This window comes from Artemia sp. Qi Xiang Cuo, chromosome 5 (genome assembly GCF_049724085.1).
Source record: "Artemia sp. Qi Xiang Cuo chromosome 5, ASM4972408v1, whole genome shotgun sequence".
Lineage (NCBI taxonomy): Eukaryota > Metazoa > Arthropoda > Branchiopoda > Anostraca > Artemiidae > Artemia > Artemia sp. Qi Xiang Cuo.
Window position 1 is genome coordinate 14645657 of NC_142798.1, and position 17706 is coordinate 14663362.

At 37.2% G+C, this 17706-nt stretch overlaps 1 protein-coding gene across 1 annotated transcript in view; it reads left to right on the top strand.

The window, feature by feature from the left end:
- The window catches only part of LOC148951844 (CD9 antigen-like), a 54033-nt gene that overhangs the window by 14693 nt on the left and 21634 nt on the right, over positions 1-17706 (top strand). Inside the window, exons 2-4 of the mRNA XM_089089354.1 lie at positions 195-389; positions 5681-5854; positions 8242-8457. Coding sequence (XP_088945480.1) covers positions 195-389; positions 5681-5854; positions 8242-8457 — 585 coding nt within the window. The remainder of the gene's footprint in view (positions 1-194; positions 390-5680; positions 5855-8241; positions 8458-17706) is intronic.

A 17706-nucleotide genomic window follows, 5' to 3' on the forward strand; every position in this document is an offset into this window, starting at 1 on the left:
TAAATCATGTCATTTGGGACAAAGAGTCATGATGTGAAGCAGACCCTCACCATTTTCTCCACACATAGGGCATGAGTAAGGACCGTCCATTACCCTTACCCTCCCTAAATATATTTTTCTTGTTTTCTGTGCTTTTTTTCACATTCTCAGTATACAATTTAATGTGGGATTTTAAAGTGGCTTTTACCTTACAGTTGGCTGGTGTAGCATTGTTGGCATTATCATTGTGGCTGCTGTTGGATAGTGATCTTTATATAAAAGTTGCTGAAGATGCCTCTTCTTACCTGAAAGGAACTTACTTCTTGATTACTGCTGGCGTCTTGATGACTTTAGTTGGATTTCTTGGATGCTGTGGAGCCTTTAGAGAAAGTCAATGTATGCTGACAACGGTAAGTCTGCTCTAATAAAGATAGTTTTTTTTTGCAGAAAATACCCCAAAAATATTTTGGGAGTTTGTATCAATTTTATTATAAAATTTCTTTTTTAAACTAGCTATTTACATAATTTAGGGTCTTTGTCCATGGAACTGCATGGATCTTGTCATTCTAAGGCAATTTTAGGACTTTTTGACTGCTCTGGTTAAAGGGTCATCTTAAAGTTTGGTCTTATCACTAGTATTTTGTAGAGAATTTTTCACCAGTAAATACACTCTCATGATCACTTATGAGCTTTGAGTCACAGTTTACCCTCAAAATCGCCAACAAATGAAGTTGTTGGAAAATACTTAATTTTTGTTCACTAAATCTGAAGATAAAGACTTGACCTTCAAAGATGAATGGGACTTAATTCAAGTAAGTCATTTTATTAGATTATCGAATACTGATAAGCCTCAGAAGTTCTGATATGTTAAAGCACCGAGGACATTGGAAATGAAATCTGGTTGAGTGAAAACTTATACAACTATATAACTTATTAAGAATATCAGGGATTCAATTTTTAATGAAAACGACGTGCATACACAGTTTTTGGTAATAGCAGGCGACGATTTAAAAAACAAGGAACTTGGGTGAAAAATAAGCTGAAAATATATTGCCACTAATCAGCTTAAGAAAGTGCTTGTCTCTTTTGAAGGTGTTGTCTTTGGGAATCACCAGCTATTTAATGTTTAAATTTTCACATGGAAAAAAAATTGTCAAATTTATCTTATTAGTTAAATGTGACGAAATGTGATACTGCACTAAAAACTGAATGATTGTGAAACAACCCAAAGAAAAATGATTAGAAAATTATGGTTTTCAGGTATGAAATAGACCTAAGATTGGGCCAGGGAGTAAAAAATATTTTTTATTTTGATCTCCTCAGTACTTGAATGCTTTGAACTTTGAAAGTATTTTAAATGAAGCAAGTTTTTTTGTGAAATCTTGTTCTTGGATTAAACAGAGTATCATAAATAAATTGTACTCCAGTTAAGGATTAATTCTGATCCGTCCCTTTTTCCTCATTATTGTCACTGGTCATATAATTTTCTTTGAATAATTTGTGGTATCCAAGAAATGATCAGGAGGAAGTAAGAGGATAGACTCTAGTGAATCCACTAGTGGTAATGAGTTTCTTCTAAAGAAATTGCTAAAACCTCCAAGTTCAAGAATCATACTTGGAAACGTTTCAGTAATAATTTTTCTGCCTGAAGATAAAATAAAGTAAATAATTTTCTAGAAATGTTCAACCATTTTCAGTTTGAATAAATTGGCGTTAAAGTTTCATGGAATTTTATAATAAGTGGTTACATACCTACAAACAATGGAGGGGGAGAGGGTACCAAGTTTGGTCTAGAACGCACATGGTCCTCTAACGTGAGGGGGTGGAGGCTTTGGTTGAAGGCCATCAGTTTTATTTCAAGAGGTTGAGCATATAAAATGCTACAGAAATATTTAAGAAGTAGACCGACTATGAACATTTTGTTCAAAAAGCAGCATTTGTGCACTACAGAGGAGATCTTCTTTGCAGGGCACTTGCTCTCTTCAATTTGCAATTTTGAGTGCTGGCACTAATGTTTTACTGACATAGTTGCCAGTAATTTTTGCCTTTTGTGACCAGCTTTGGCGACTTTAATTAATAAAGCTGCTAAAGCTTTGTGTTGCTCTGTTGCAGCTCTTCTCTTATATGAGATGAAATGAGTCTGGCATAGATGCTTTTTTTTTGGGGGGGGGCAATAATAAAACGTCTCATTTTATAATTTCTTTAAAAGATCCCAAAATTTGAAAAAAAGATTTGAATTCTGAGGAGCCCCTCCTCCTACTGTCTGCGTCCCTAGGAAAAGTGCATCATCAGCAAAGATGCCATCACAAAGAGAGCCGCTTTCATTTAGCTGGATTCCACCTGTAAAGGTTTGCAGTCAATGGATATAGCCTTTAAGGTTGGCATACATTGTTGAGGACTTAGCATTAGACTATTCAGTAGGTTATTAATCCTCAATCTATGGAACACAGAGCTGGTATTTAATGCAACATTGATGCAGATAGTTTTGTTGGGAAAATCATAGTTCAAAATATTCCATAGAAGATCTTTCTGGGCTGAATCAAATCCCATCAAACCATCTATAAGGAATGATTATCTCAGTCTACCAGTCATTTGATTCTTCCATGGGCACTTTTTAACTGAACTTATCCAGCTAGAAATTATCCAGCTGCTCGTGTCTTAGTGTTGCTTTAGCTTCTATCTGATTGCAGGTCTATAGCACTTGACAGTGTACTTTACTCCTTGCAGATTGTAGCGTTATGGCTCCTATGTTTTCTTTTCTGTTAATAAGTAAAAAATATTAAAAATCATGTCAATAAGTACAATCTATATTATAATTGATCAAAGCATTGACTAGATGTGAATTAAGCTTGATGATTGAATTTTCAAATTTTAATTCCACTATTAGTGGAAAGTGTTAGAAGATGGGTAGACATGATGGTTTGGCTGGCTGCTATTTCTAGATATTAATTGAAAAATATTCCGTAAAAGGAGTTTTTCAAAGAAAAGTAAAGATTCACATTAAACTTAACACCAGCAGAAAAGAGTTCCAATAATAATTCAAACTCAAAACGACAAGAAATTATTAGCAAAGAATAAATGAAACCCCAAGCCAACATAAATTAAATAAACTATCATAGCAAACACACAGATATCAGGTACTAATATAAATGAGGAAATAAATTTTAAAACGAGTAAAAATTGAATTGAATATTCAAGTCATACTTAAAATGAACAAAATTACTACAGATAAGAATTTAGCTACTACAGAAAAACACGGCAATTCAATTTTTTTTCACTAATTTTATTTTATTTTTTAATGTTGTAAATATAAAAGAAAATATTTATTATATAATTCATTTTCAGTAAAGACTGTTCTGGTTGGGGGCCTAGTGTTCTCAGTAGCACATTAGCCTTTGTCTATTTTACTTTTAAGTTTTCTTTTGTTTCTTACATGATCAAACTTTGTTTCTTCCCTTTGAAACCTATAAAATTCTTTTGTGATTAAATTTAGTTAATTGTGTTTTATTGTGTTAATTGTGATTAAATTTGTAATAGCCATCTCAAATCTACTAGTCTGTCAAAATACCGAAACATCAGTTTGTTGAATCATTGGATGTTCCATAATATGTTTTATTTATTCAAGCTCTGTATTTCCATCTTTTTATGAGAGCACTTAACATTTATAACAGTTTTTAACCTCCCAAAGGACTATTGCTGGTGATACCTTTACAACATAGCTGAGGAAGTTTTCTTAATCATTTCAATTCTAGCCTTGGTGATTGTAGCTTGTGTGAATGGGTTCTGCAGTATCTTGGTTAAAAGTAGCCTAAAATAAGGATGCTAGTCAAAACAGTACTGAAAAATAACGCTAATATTCAGAGCAGGCGGAAGTTGCCAAGGGAGAAAGGCTTAAGAATCTCATCTTGTACCCCTTCTATGCCCTGGTACAGGTAAACATACCTGTAAAGGTATGCTTCATTCACATATTCTGTCAGATTTCCATTCAGATATATCTTCGGGAGGGCTCTAATTCTTTTCCTAGTGAACAAAATTGCTGTTGTCTTGTTTTAGCTGATGAAAATTTCAAATCAGCTTCTTTAGCCCAATCATTGAACAATATTAAATCACAATCTGCTTCTTGTTTAAAAAACTATTCTTCCTGTTAGCCAAATTCGGTAATTAAAAAATCCACTTTTTTTTTTTTTTTTTTTTTTTTTTTTTTTTTTTTTTTTTTTACTTGGGTTGTCTTTTTCAGTGGTGTTACTTTCGACGAGAAAATTGCAGGAAATAGTTATAAATATGTCCTACAATACAGCTCCTTTCTTGAGGGCGGGCTTCACAAAAGATTTTCTGAAAGTTATACCGAACAATACTGAAAAAGAACGTTAATATTCAGAGCAGGCGAAAGTTGCCAAGGGAGAAAGGCTTAAGAATCTCATCTTGTTCCTGGTACAGGTAAACACAAGTGTAGTTGTAGAGGGGAGGAGGGTTATCAGAAGATTCTTACAAACAAATAGGATCATAACCAGGAGCGTCAATCAAGGGGAGCATGGGAGGGCCTCGACCCCCCCCCCCCCCTAGGCTATGAAAAATATCCTACTTGGGGCGTTTTTTTATTGAAATTTTTTTTTGTATTTTCATTGGAAGAAAACAAGAAAATTGTCCCCTTCCCCTAGATTAAAAAAAATGTGTCCTTTCTCCCATTCAGTTTCATGAATTTACGCTACCGATCATAACCTGAAGTCTATTTATTGACAATATTTTTAGTTTTACTTAGCTAATGTTTTGCAGCTAGGTATGGCCGTATGGTAGTAAATACACTTCAGTTCGTAGTTTTGATATAATTGGCAGTAAATGGGGTTGGGGTACGGGGTAAAGAGGGACAAGGCGAACATCGTGTTTCATTGTTTGATACTTCATCAAAGCTAAATCTTCTTTAATTGCCACAAGTTGAATTTTTATTTCATTAATCACTTTTATAAATGGGTGCCAGTTGAAGCAAGTTTAAAGGGATGAAATCAGATGGGGTGACCTTGGAAAGGAGAAAAAAAATCGTTCCTAGTTTTAGCCTTTTCTCTGAGTTTCTTAAGTTTAGCAATTTTTATTATTTTATTGCATTTCGTGCATAGTATGCATCAGCAAAGGGGAAATTTTAAATGTATCAGAAAGTGTCCTGTTGCAGAGGTACTTCAAAAAGCAATAAAGGCTTTTGTCAAGGGTAAGCTATCAAAGCGGGAGCCCATGCAATGTTATGGCAGAAGGTGATAGGAAATCCTTGTAAAATTTGATTATTGAGGCATATTAAACTTGCTTTATGTTGATTGTGTTTCAATTTGATTCACTAATAAAACAAGGAGGCATAAGGAAGTTTGTTTCTGAAGCTCTCAGACACCAATTATATTAGGCATGTTATGACTAAAATCAGGGGCGTATCTAGAGAAAAATCTTTGGGGGGGGGGTTATATTACAAGGGCGCCAATTAGCAAAATATATGGGGGGTCAATGTGACAAGGACGCCAATAATTGACCGAATTCGAAAAAAAAACATTTAGAAAAAAGAGTGGAAAAACAAGGAATGAGGGCACCAGAAAAAAATCTTGGAGGGGTCCCTCGGGTCCCCTGGATTTGCCAGTGCCTAATTTTTTTTTCTTCCCCATCCTTTAATTTTGTTGAGTAACCTGAATAAATTGTATCTCAAATACTAAATAATGTCTTTCAGTACTTTTTGTTCGTCTTGGTCATTATGATTGCACAAATTTCTGCAGCTGCCTGGGCATATTCCAACCGTGCTCAATTGAATAAAATCATTCAAGATGGTATCAAGGAAACTGTCAAGAAAAGTTACAGCAGAGATCAAGCCAAAACAGCTGCATTTGATAGTCTTCAACAAGGGGTAAGTTGAGAAGGGAAACTTTATTAGGGTGATCAACTTTATTAGTGTGAAGGATAGGAATAGCTATTTCAAAATCTCTGTAGGTGACCTGACAGGTTCTAACTATTCTTTGTTCATTTTTGCTATTTTATTTACTCATTGACGTACAGGTTTGAGCCTTGGGGGGGGGGGTATTAAAAGGTGAAAAGGTGCGCTTTCTAAAACAAGACTTCCTGGGTCCTTCCTTGGAAGCAAAACTCCCGTCAACTTTCTTCGACCCTGAAACAAGTCCAACTGTAATATGACTCGGTGTGAGGGTTTTTGGAACCTTATAATTTGCACATTTAACAGAAGGGGTTGTCGCATCTCAGACTAACTTGATAGATAGTAGAACATGGTGTCATATGTTTGCTTTGGGCCGTCTGGATACAATCCAACTTTCGGACATTGGGTCCCTAAGTTCTTGCTATCAGAACATGCAGCCTCTTGTCAAATATTATGCTTTTTGGGTACTAAAACTTGGCCTGGCCTCTATGGGGAATGAAAAGGGGCAACTGACAAATCAGTTCGTTTTGTTTTTTGTCTTTTCGCTACTGGCCTGAAGTCTTGTTTTGTCTGTTTTCTTCATTGAGTTTTCTCTCTTTGTTTCTAAGTAAGAGTATGTGTACCAGTTGAGCCTTTTAGGGTGTCCAGACAAAATTGTTCATCTGCAAGGACAGATGATCCTAAATTCATTGCATGGACGTCTGCAGGATGAAGTAGTCTCATTTCAAGCAAATTTTGTCAGAAAAAAAAAACAACTTGTATTCTACTTGTGCCTTTTTGGGATCTAGATCTGATTCTGTCTTTTTGGAGGATGCATTCCTAATATTCTTATCATCAGTTTTTTTTTTAAGATGTTACCGGATATCGCCCAAACTTGGCCGGAAAACAGGATTAGTGTCATAACTATACCCATTGGGAGTCCTTGAACCCCTTCTGAAACATTTTCTTTTAGAAATTTTCTATCTTAAGACATTGAGCTGGAGTGGCTGTCAAATTGATATCTATCAGAATTATTTCTCGAATATAATATATAATAAAAATATAATTGTCAAAAAAAATAATGGTCTGCCTTGTATTTCATTTGTTGCGGCTGTTGCTGATGACTGAACCTCCGGCACTTTAAACATTTCAGCCATAACCAATAAAGAATTTGCTAACTCAGAAATATTGGCTGTCAACCTTCTTAGCTGCATCATTAGTTTTGAATGTTGTGCTTCAAACTCTTCAACAATGCTTAGATTTGCTAGACAGGAATAACTGAATAAAAACAGGTGCAAAACAACAAAATCAGTAAAGTTGTAAGTATTTGGTAAACTCAGTGTTATCCATGTCAAAAATATGTCTTTCCAAGGAAAGGATATTAAGCCTCCGGTCGACGGGTTTGGGATGTTGGCGATCTAATTATTGCACGTCTCATTTTGGTTTCAAGTTAAGTCTGTTCCTCGAAGTCTGCTATCTTCTGTTTATTAATGGTTTAATTATAAAAGAGGAAGTGTTTAAATATATTTTGTTTTCCGGAAAGTGCAGATGGCTCTCAGGCTTTAGAAATTTTAGGGGGCGTTAGACCTACTCCTGTTTGTGGTAATTTCTGTTCATTTTAGGATTCATCCAACATAGGCCTAGTATCTACTATCTTTTTGTTTCATGCAATTAATCATATGAATTTATGTGCATCTATTCAGTGGGTTTCATCTATTCATTGAGAGTAAATTCTGTTTGTTTTAAGCTTGAATTTTCACATGACTTAACAGAGCATTTTTTTTTTCTTACTGAAATTGTAGTGTAAGGGAAGGCCTCTTGGAACAAAACAAAAGGGAACTTACGGCTTTGCGCAGGTGTGTACCCTTAGAACATAGTAACGCAGGAAAAATTGAGGGGGATACAGGAGGGATAGTCGTTGCTAAAAAAAAAAAAACATTCTAAACCGCTTGCAGATAATCTCCCTGTTGCAAGAAATTGTCGATGGTCAGATATTCAGGGCGTCCTTTGAGGGTGGGGGATGTTATACAGCCCATGTCCCTTAACTATCCGGATATGAACCCCTCTTGCCCCCCCCCCCCCAATAAAAAATGCTGGAGATTCACCCCTGCAGAAATTCGATATTTTTTAACACCCGATTGCTTTTCGTAAGAGTGCCCGTAAAATAAATTTCAAGAACTGTGATGCCTGTGCTGGAACACGAGTGGTGGAGGAACTCAGTTTGAGGTAGTAGATTGGTCAAATGGAAAAAAAAACTATTCAAAAACAGAAAATTTTCTGTGATCTGTCATATAAAGCAACAATTCCGAACGATATTTGCCCAGAATTAACAATTGGTTTAATATTAGAGGATCGAGCTATGGCTCTTATTTTGTTCTTTTTAGATGCATTGTTGTGGTGCGGATGGACCAGGGGATTGGGCTGGATCCGTCTTTAACAATGCTGATGAAAAATCCTTCCTTGACATTGGTATATCTGGCATCATTCGAAACTATCGCCTACCGAGATCTTGTTGCAAAGTACCAATGGAAAGTCCGGAATGCGAAGCTGCTACTCAAGTTGCTATTATTGGCACTGTTATGGGAGAAATCTATAATAAGGTAATTTTTTTTTTGTTTTAGGTTTGTTTCATGATTTCCCTTCAGGCAACGACAAATACTTTATTAACTTAGGACTAGAGGTGGAATTAGGGCGTGTTTTATAGTTCAGTGTTCAAACAGTTTTTTTGTTGTTTTTTTTTCTCTCGTGGTCGCAACGACAAACACCAAATGCTCCCAACACGAAAATGTGATTTCCCTTGTTGTTCGAGCTGCGGGCTGTAACTTTCCTGTAGAGGTTTGTCGAGAATTGCGATTCAAATGGTGCAGTTTTTATTTCGATCCGATATCATTTTCGAGGGTTTTCAGGCTATCATCTGAAATTCACATATATTTGTTTCGCAATAAACTTTGCCATTACACTCCTAAATCAGCTTCAAATGACAAATTTTTCTCACTTGACATTTTTTTTTTTTTTTAACGGCTCATTACTATGGGTCGTGGTTCGTTCTTCACTAGATTCTGTTGTTTTTATAGCTCAGTTTAGCGAAGAAGTATTTCAAGCGATTCCTTTTTTGTATCTTCATTTAGAAAAAGATTAGGGGAAAACCCCCGCCGCTTACATTTTCGCGTATTACCACCCTGGTTAGGTGAAAAAAGTGATTGGTTTGGTTAAGGACTTTTCACCTTATTCATCCACAAGCTAAAGGAATTTTCTGTTGTAGTTTGGTCCTTTTTGTTTATTGCTTTTGTATTCAGAGCGTTTGTTAATTTGGAATGGGCTCCAATCCAATCCCGTAGAGATCATATTGGTTTCTTTTTGGCTTTTCTTCTATCCCGGAAATGTTTCAGAGGATATTTACATGTGACATTCGAATAGGGATTTATGGGCTAAAGCGGAAATGATCGCAAAACTCCATGGACGGTCAAAGCATATTAGGGACTTTGGAAGGACGAAATTTTATGTGCATGTCTTCCATTTCATGTTGGTGGGAAACTCGTTTATTGTTGACACTTTATGACTGCTGGTATTTGAATGTTGGAGATTGAAAGGTCTCGGTGACTAGTACTAACGAGAGAAATAACTCTTTAAAATATAAGAGGTTCGATTTCTTTTGTTTTTCTTGCTTGTACCCTCTTATATGCAGTAAATGTAAAGATATTGGACCAAATATTGACACAGAAATTCATATTTGGAAGCTTGAATTATATTTTTACTTCGTCCGACACTAATTTGCGAGATTGTTTTACAGAAAAGACGGTTCCGGAAATTGACGCAGAAGAAGAAGAGTAGATTAGGAAAAGTTTTCTACACTCGAAGGTGTCTGTAATAGCTAAGCTCCAAGCAATTTTAGTAATCATTTCTAAGTTAAATTATCCTGTCAACAAGTTTTTTTATTGTTATCCACTGCAGTGCTTTTATTCCTTTACGCAGAGGATATTCCCTCTATCCCTGTATTCTATATACCCATATTTCTGGGGCATCTTTTACTCTCTTTTACTCTACTTCTTCTGGTTTTAGTTGCTTTGATCATAACTAGTATTTGATTTGGGAAGGTGGGGGGAGGGATGCTGATGCTGCTACTCGTGTTATCTCTTACCAAGGCCGTACCCAGAGGGGGGTTTAGAGGGGTTTGACCCCCGCCCCGAAATGTTTGCCTGAGACGTAAAAACGTAACAAAAATGGATATAAACAAATTTTGTATGTGTTTTTTTAGTTTTTTTTGTGTAAAACCCTTCCCGAATTTTTTTTTTTAGTAAAACCCCCTCCGAAAAAAAAATCCTGGGTACGGCCTTGTCTCTTACTTAGGAAAAAGAAATCCAAGTGAAGATCGAGTAAAACTTCGAGCGAGCGAAAGCTACTGAAGTTGAGTTGGCCTGTTATACGCAAGCCAAAGAGATGGATTCACTGGTTCTTTGCTCTACAAATATTCTGTTTGTGGGCCTAACACTCCATTGATGCCTAGGCGACATGCCAGACCTTCAGCACTTGAGAAAGGCCAGTTTTATTTGTCGCAAATCAGCCAGTACATACCGGCCCATGTCCTCCAAGCTTATGAGTTTTTATCTCCCTAATAAAGTCTTCTCTTAATGGTGAAGTTATGTGCATTGTTGTACACTCCTTTTGCCATTGGAATGGGAATCTAATACTTAAAAGTGTGTGTTCTTAGATCCAGACTTCTCAAATTTTTAGGAAGAACCCATCAACATATTATTCTTCTGTGGTTAGAGGGAAAATTACTAACTCTATTTGCCTTGTGTGCAAATAAAAAAAAGACAAGCTATTTCAACTAAAAATAAGGAGCAATATTAAAACTTAAAACGAAAGGAAGTTATTCCGTATATGCGGGGGGGGGGGAGGCCCCTTCCTCAACCAGAGGCCCTTTATGTTAAAGTCTTACAGTTCTTCAAAATTAATTTTCGTTCCAGCTTCTTTTGTGTTTGAGCAGTCTTTCTTAAAGAATTGTGACAAGGATAATGAGGGTATTAACCAATTTGAAAGGGCAATGTACAAATGGAAAACGGCTATTGTCTACAAAACGCCAAAGAGTCAGTAAAAAGTGTGTGTGTGCTTCTCGGGAAAGTTGACGCACTCATGAAGCTATTACTTAAATCTTTAAAGAAGACTACAATTGAGCACTTCTTTGAAAGCCACCCTTCCATACTGAAAGCTTCCTATCCTTTTCTAAGATTTAAAGACGCCACCTACTTCATTGTGGTGGGGAATGGAACGTTGTTGATGACTTCCCAAAGTCTTTAGCGGTTACAGTGTTCTCTTGGTTTATAAGCCCTAGTCAGGCGGGATCTGTCATTTAACGTGTAACAGAATACGCAACGTTTTATTTTAAACATTTTGCAACATAATCAGTTTCTAAGCACCATGGTTTTGGTCAACGTAAAACAATAAAGCAAGATTTAGATTCGTCTGCAGAAATTTTGGCGCTTCCCCAAGATTTGGGCCGTTTCTTAGTTCAGACAGTCTGGCTATTAATTTTCATTGCTTTTTCTGCTCTCTTTTTTATCCTGTGTTTTATATCTTTTTTCGCCGAATGTTAAAGATGGGCGACATAATCATTGCTGGTTAATGATTCTTGGAAACTATGCGACATGTTTACATTTTATCTCGAAAGTTGTTTATTGCCTAGCTATGAGCAAATAGGTGACATGTAAACTTTTCGTGTACGGTATAACATTATTTTTACTGAGGTAGATATAGCATCACTTCATCAAACGGCTTCCAAATTGATAAATAGGTTTCTTTGGGTGGAAATATCATACTTTTTGCGTAACTCTTACGTCAAACAGGGAGGGGGAAGAATGAACAGACGTCAGTTTTTCTTGTCTCATTCTACAGGACTTCGCAGCTCGGAGAGAGGAAGCGTAAGAACTACTGACAGCCAGACCGAAGTGAGAATTCTTGTCTTGCAAAATTGTATTTTCTTCTCTCTCTCTCTCTCTCACACACACGCATACACACACTAAGCTTGTTTTTTCACTCATCAATGTGCTAAGATCTTGCATCTTTTGTCGTTTTTAGACAAATATCTTTTATCATTCTGCTCTGATCAGCGGTCTGAGAACAATGATGAGTATATCATCAAAGTTCTCTCATCATTGTTCTGTATGGCAAAAAGATGGCCTATTTCATGCTTTTTGCTAACATCAGTGAGCTGTAATATCTTATAACAAAGATGAGTTGAAAAAACGGCCCTACTCTCTTACCTATTCTAGCTGACAAAAATTATCTGTTCCTGGTTGCCGAGAAAGCAAGAATCCCAAAAGTAATTTCCTGGTTTTACAAGCTAGTAGGAAGGTTCGATTTCGGTTTCCCATCATTAATTAAGATTGATTGCTTGGCCTTTTACCAAGAATGGAAACATCCTTGTGTAATTAGCCTTTTGACAAGACCTTTGTTTTGATGAAATATCGTGTGACAGTAGCTGGAAACTAAAAACAAGAGTTGCGAAGTCTCCCAGCTTCGCAACTTGTATTTTCGACTAAACCTAGTTCCTCGTCAATCCCATTATTGACTTGGTGATATCTGGTTATTCTACTTCTTCTAAACGTTTTTGATGCTTAATTTCAAAATTACAGTGCCTACTTTTTGCTTTGGTTTTTATGTCTGAATACCCACTACAGTTAGGTATGTCGCTTTTAGAACATATTTTGTGTTTTGTTCGTCAATAGATCTTTGCATAATTGTTGAAAATGGGGGAAAATACCCCCAAGGTAATGTACGATCTTGGTGAAAATTACATCAAGCTCGACATGTCTGAAAGCCCATAAACACAGTTTTTTTTTTTTTTTTTTTTTTTATTATTATTATTATTATACCAGTGGTGATCGTATTGCTCCAATGGTCGTGAAGTTTTGAAAAAGATTGCATCATAGTAAAGTATCAGCTTCTGCCTCATTGTAGGTCGAAATAACAATGCTATCAATCGAACATTTTAAGGTGCCAAATGAATTTAGAACTGCCAAAAATCTATTAGTATAAGCCCCCAGTTTCAAAGGCCATGATGTCATCTGGTGCGCATTCGTCCAAAAATATGTAAGCAGTCTATAAAAAGCGAATGGTCACTATAGACCCTTATTTTTCATCTTCACTCACCTGACTTATTTAAGGCTTCATTGTTTTATACACAATGTTGCATACCATCTATAAGAGATGGAAGTCTGGATCTTTTATGGTGGGATGTCCGAAGCCTTAAAAACCGCAATTTCAGCAATTTCCTCTTTCTCACCTCTCTAGAACCGTCTAGGGCCAAACGAAAAGAAGGTCACCCTCGAATGGGGTGTAAGGATGTCGTAGAGGAAGGTTTAAGGGAAATAGGGATTTCTTGAGAGGGTGTAAAGAAAAAGGCTTTAAATAGATTGGGATGGACGAGGAACGTGATTAATTGTCAGTGGCGGTTTTTGGGGAGCAGAGGGGGCACTTGCCCGGGTGCAAAATTTCAAATAAACAATGTAACAGCTATAATCATTTTGTAACTTTGAAATTGTATATTTATTAAAATAAAGTAGAGGGCGTAGTTGGCAGTAATTATAAGCAAATTGAATCCAACATTTTCATTCTCCCTATCTTCCTCACCATTCCTTAAGATAAAAGTAAGTAGCAATAGCAGTAAAATACTGCGATGATTTAGATCTTATTTAGTTGTCCCACAAACTCCAAGATATGAAGAAAATTTCAACACTGACACATTTCCTTAAAAAAGCCAGGAATGGCACATAATGTGTCTAGAAAACTTTGCCAGACATCACAGAGCTGAGCTGCTGCCCCGGCATCCTCCCACTGTGGTTGAAGAGACATCTCCCCTCTACTCAGATTTATTCATACTGCCGTCTTAAGTTGTGTCTTGGAAGACCTTTTTTGTGCCTTCACTTAGGGTACAACTCATAAATTGTACATGGGAGATGATCCTCTGGGACACAAAGGACGTGGCCAAGGTATGTCTATCTCCTGTGTTTCAGAAGGTCAGTAAGTAATGGTTGACCGGTTTGCTGGCAAGCTCCTATGTTCGTGACCTTTTCCTGTCCCAATATGTTCAGTATTCTTCTAAGGCACATGATTTCAAAGGCTAAGACGCGTTTCTCCAGTAGGACATTTAGTTCCCAGCATTCACTTGTATAGAAGAGAATGGACACCACATTACTATTCGTGAGGCGGAGCTTCAAGTACATAGAGCATTTCCTATTGCGCCAGATTGGTTTCAACGTATTAAAAGCCGATGTAGATTGTCCAATCATCCTTTTGATTTTGTTGATTATTCCACCATTATAGTCAATCCATCTCCTAAGGTACTTAAATTTATCGACCTGTTCAAATGCTTTATCTTTGCATATCAGTGTCAGGGGAGAGTCAGATGTAGCCATGCCCTTTGTCTTGCTGACATTCACTGTAAGCCCTCTTTTTCTGCCGAGTAGTAGCTGCAGTCGCTATTTCTCTTCTTAAAGAAGAACAACGTAGTCAGCGGAGTCCAGGTTGGAGATCTGTCGTTTGCTAATTTTCACTCCAGAGTCTGAAGACTGCCTTAGAATTTAATCCATAACAATAACAAACAGGAATGGGGATAGGACACATCCTTGTTTGACACCAGACACTATCCTTGAAGAAATGCGTAACACATTTTCTGTGCACAGGGAATATTCACTCTCTTCATAGAGTGCGATTATCATTTTGACTAGTTTTTCAGGTATTCCGTAATAATTCAAAATCTTCCATAAAATCTTTCGATCAACAGAATCTAATGCCTTTTCAAAATCAAAGAAGCCATGTATATTTTTTTGTCCCATTTTCTGTACTCTTCAACCATTAGTTCGAGAATGAAAATAAGATTAGAGCAAAACCTGCCAGGTCGAAAGCCGTGTTGCTCTTCCCTGAGGTGAGTCTTGGGCTGTTCTTAGGTGTTGTATTTTACAAGGCACAGACGTTAAGTTGATGCCCCTCCAGTTATTACTGATTAGCACATCGCCCTTCTTAAACAGTTTGACCAGTATGCCCCTGGTCCAATCTTTTGTGACCGTTTTCTTATTCGAGACGACTACTAAGAAAGTAATCAAAACAGTTATGCTGGCTCGAAGGAATTCCGTAAGCATCTCTGCCGTGAACCCATCGACTCCAGATGCACGTCCATTTTTCAACTTTTTCATTGCTGTCGTCAATTCTTCGGTGGGGGGGGGGGGGTCAGAACTTACGTTAATTATTAAGAAAGTTCAGGTCGACTATGGGTCAGGAACGACTAAATGATTTAGCGTTAATGAGCATAGAATGCGAAGAACTAGAAGTAATCAATTGGGACGAGATAATTAAACATTTTGCAGAGGCTAAAGTAAGAAAAGTCAAATTTGAATAATTGGAATTTTTTTAATAAATGAAAATTTTGTTAAAAATTGGCCTAAAAATTTTGAGAGACAGGAAGGAGGGACTAATCAAGATTTTGCCCGAGGCGCGAGAGAGACAGAACCGCTACTGGTAGTTGTGTTGGCCACAGGCGGATTGTTGATGTAGTGAGTTGTTAGTAGTAGTAGTAGTAGCTACCTCTCTTCATTTGAAAGAATTTACATGGATAAGGTGTTCACTATGGATATTGAAGGGGTGGTAAAATTGAAACGGGGAGCTAAGTGACGGAGTTTTCCAATTCTGATGTCATTTTTGGTCTCCTCGGGCTCGAAGTAATAGGAAACGACCTTGCATTCCAGAAAAAAAAAATACAGAAATTTAAATTCGAGATTCTGTTTGCTCAAATCAATTTGAGCAACAATTCTGTTGCTCAAATCCCGGGTCAAAACCGTGTTTTTACTGGGTTATCCTTAGTCATTGCGCTAAAGTCTCAATACATACCCTACTATAGATATTTTTCATACTCTTTGTTATGGTTCCATTGTAACTGAACCCCCGTGTAACTGAACCCCAAGCAACTGAACCCTCGTGCTGCTGAACCCCCTTTAACTGAACCCTCGTGCAACTGAACCCCCGTGCAACTAAACCCTCGTGCAACTGGACCCTCCTGCACCTGAACCCCCTTTAACTGAACCCCCGTGCAACTCAGCCACATTTCACTAAACCCCCGTGTAACTCAACCCCCGTGTAACTGTAACTGTGTGTAACCATGTAACTGTGTGTTAACAGAACAAAACTGATGAGCGAAAAGTGATGAAAGAGAGGGGTAATACCGAGCTCTCAGCTACCATTCTTGGGAGACATCTGACAGTTTATAAGTGACCATGAAATTCCTGTGTTGTTTTAAAGTCACTTGTCTCTGAATAAGCAGCGTGGCGGCAGAGTGCACCTGGCGACGATAAATTACATCAGTCCAGTTTTTGTCAGGAAAAAATTACTCAATGATAATTTATTGCTCCCGCTAGCATTATGCGCTTCTACGTCCGGGCCTAGGGACCTAGTGGTAAATCCAGGCCTGAGCGTGCACATTTTTCCTTTTGGTGAATTGACTTTCCCTTTAAGCACTCTTTGAAAGTTCCAACTTCGTACACAAATCCCTTTTTGAGATATGCCATTTTGAAAGTCTGCATGCACATAGTGTCTTTAGATTTAGTCCAATTTCCACCTCAAATGCCTCATTCTGTCAAATTTTCAACTTGATATACGTAGCCTTAATAGTGCTAGTTTAATAGTAGCCGAGGTCGTAGTAGGAGCAGTAGAAGTATAGTAGCAGTATTTATAGCAGTAGTAGCAGGTAGATGCCCCAGAAGTTTCATCTTGATACGCTAAGCTGTTCCAAAAAAAATTGCTGATGCGCCTATATCAGCAGTCTGTATGTTATTGCAAGTTACCAATTGTTAAAATTTAAGGTTTTTATAGAAGGGATGATCGTAAAAACTTTGAAGGAGGCTCATTCGATTGGAAATTGAAAGCAAGTTCAATTTCGAAGAATCAAAGGTAATCACAGGACAATCAGCCTTTCCCACTTAACCGACCCCCCCCCCCCCCCCAAAAACATCCGATAAAAATAAAAATAAAAATTTTTTTCAATATAGTCTGAAAATCTAAAAACCATGCCTTTGGGGTTAACAACCCCACCAGCAGCATCTGGGGCACGGGCTGTAAGTTAAGCTAGTTGCTTATTGCTAACACATAAGGCTTTTGTAGAAAAAAATTTGCATGAACTTTGGGGGGGGGGGTCATTCGATTGGAAATCAAAATGTCCAGTGCACTTTTTCAGAGTTAAAAGTGATGGGAGGGCTTCCACCCCACCCTATTTTTCCCCCAAATACATCTGATCTAAATTTTGGGACGGCCATTTTATTTACAACAGTTTAAAGGTTAAATTATTACACCATAGCTAAATAGCTATGGTTCATAACCCTATTGTGTTTTACCCAATGTAAGTACGGTGGTTGAGTTGCACGAGGGTTCAGTAGCACAAGGGTTAAGTAGCACGGGGGTTTCGTTATACGGGGGTTCAGTTACGCGCACACCCTTTGTTATATTTTATCGTAAAGTGCGAGGATTTGGGGTGTGGCAGCACAATTTTGATATAAGACAGTCTCTGCCTGTTTTAAGGTACCATGAATGCCCTAATAGAAATATTTTTTTGTCCCTAGGGTCCAAGCTATTGATTTTTAGAGACAACTACACCTATAAAAAATTCAAAAAAAGAGCGGCGTTGAAACTTTAAACAAGCAGAGGTATGATATAGCGACCCACTTGTAACCTGAGCTACCACACTCAAGAAGTGAAGTTTGGTAAATTATAATGAAATATAACAAAATATGATGAAAATATAATACTTTAGTAACAAAATTATGGAAACTACAACAGAGAATTAAAGAAAGCAGGGCCCCCAGAAC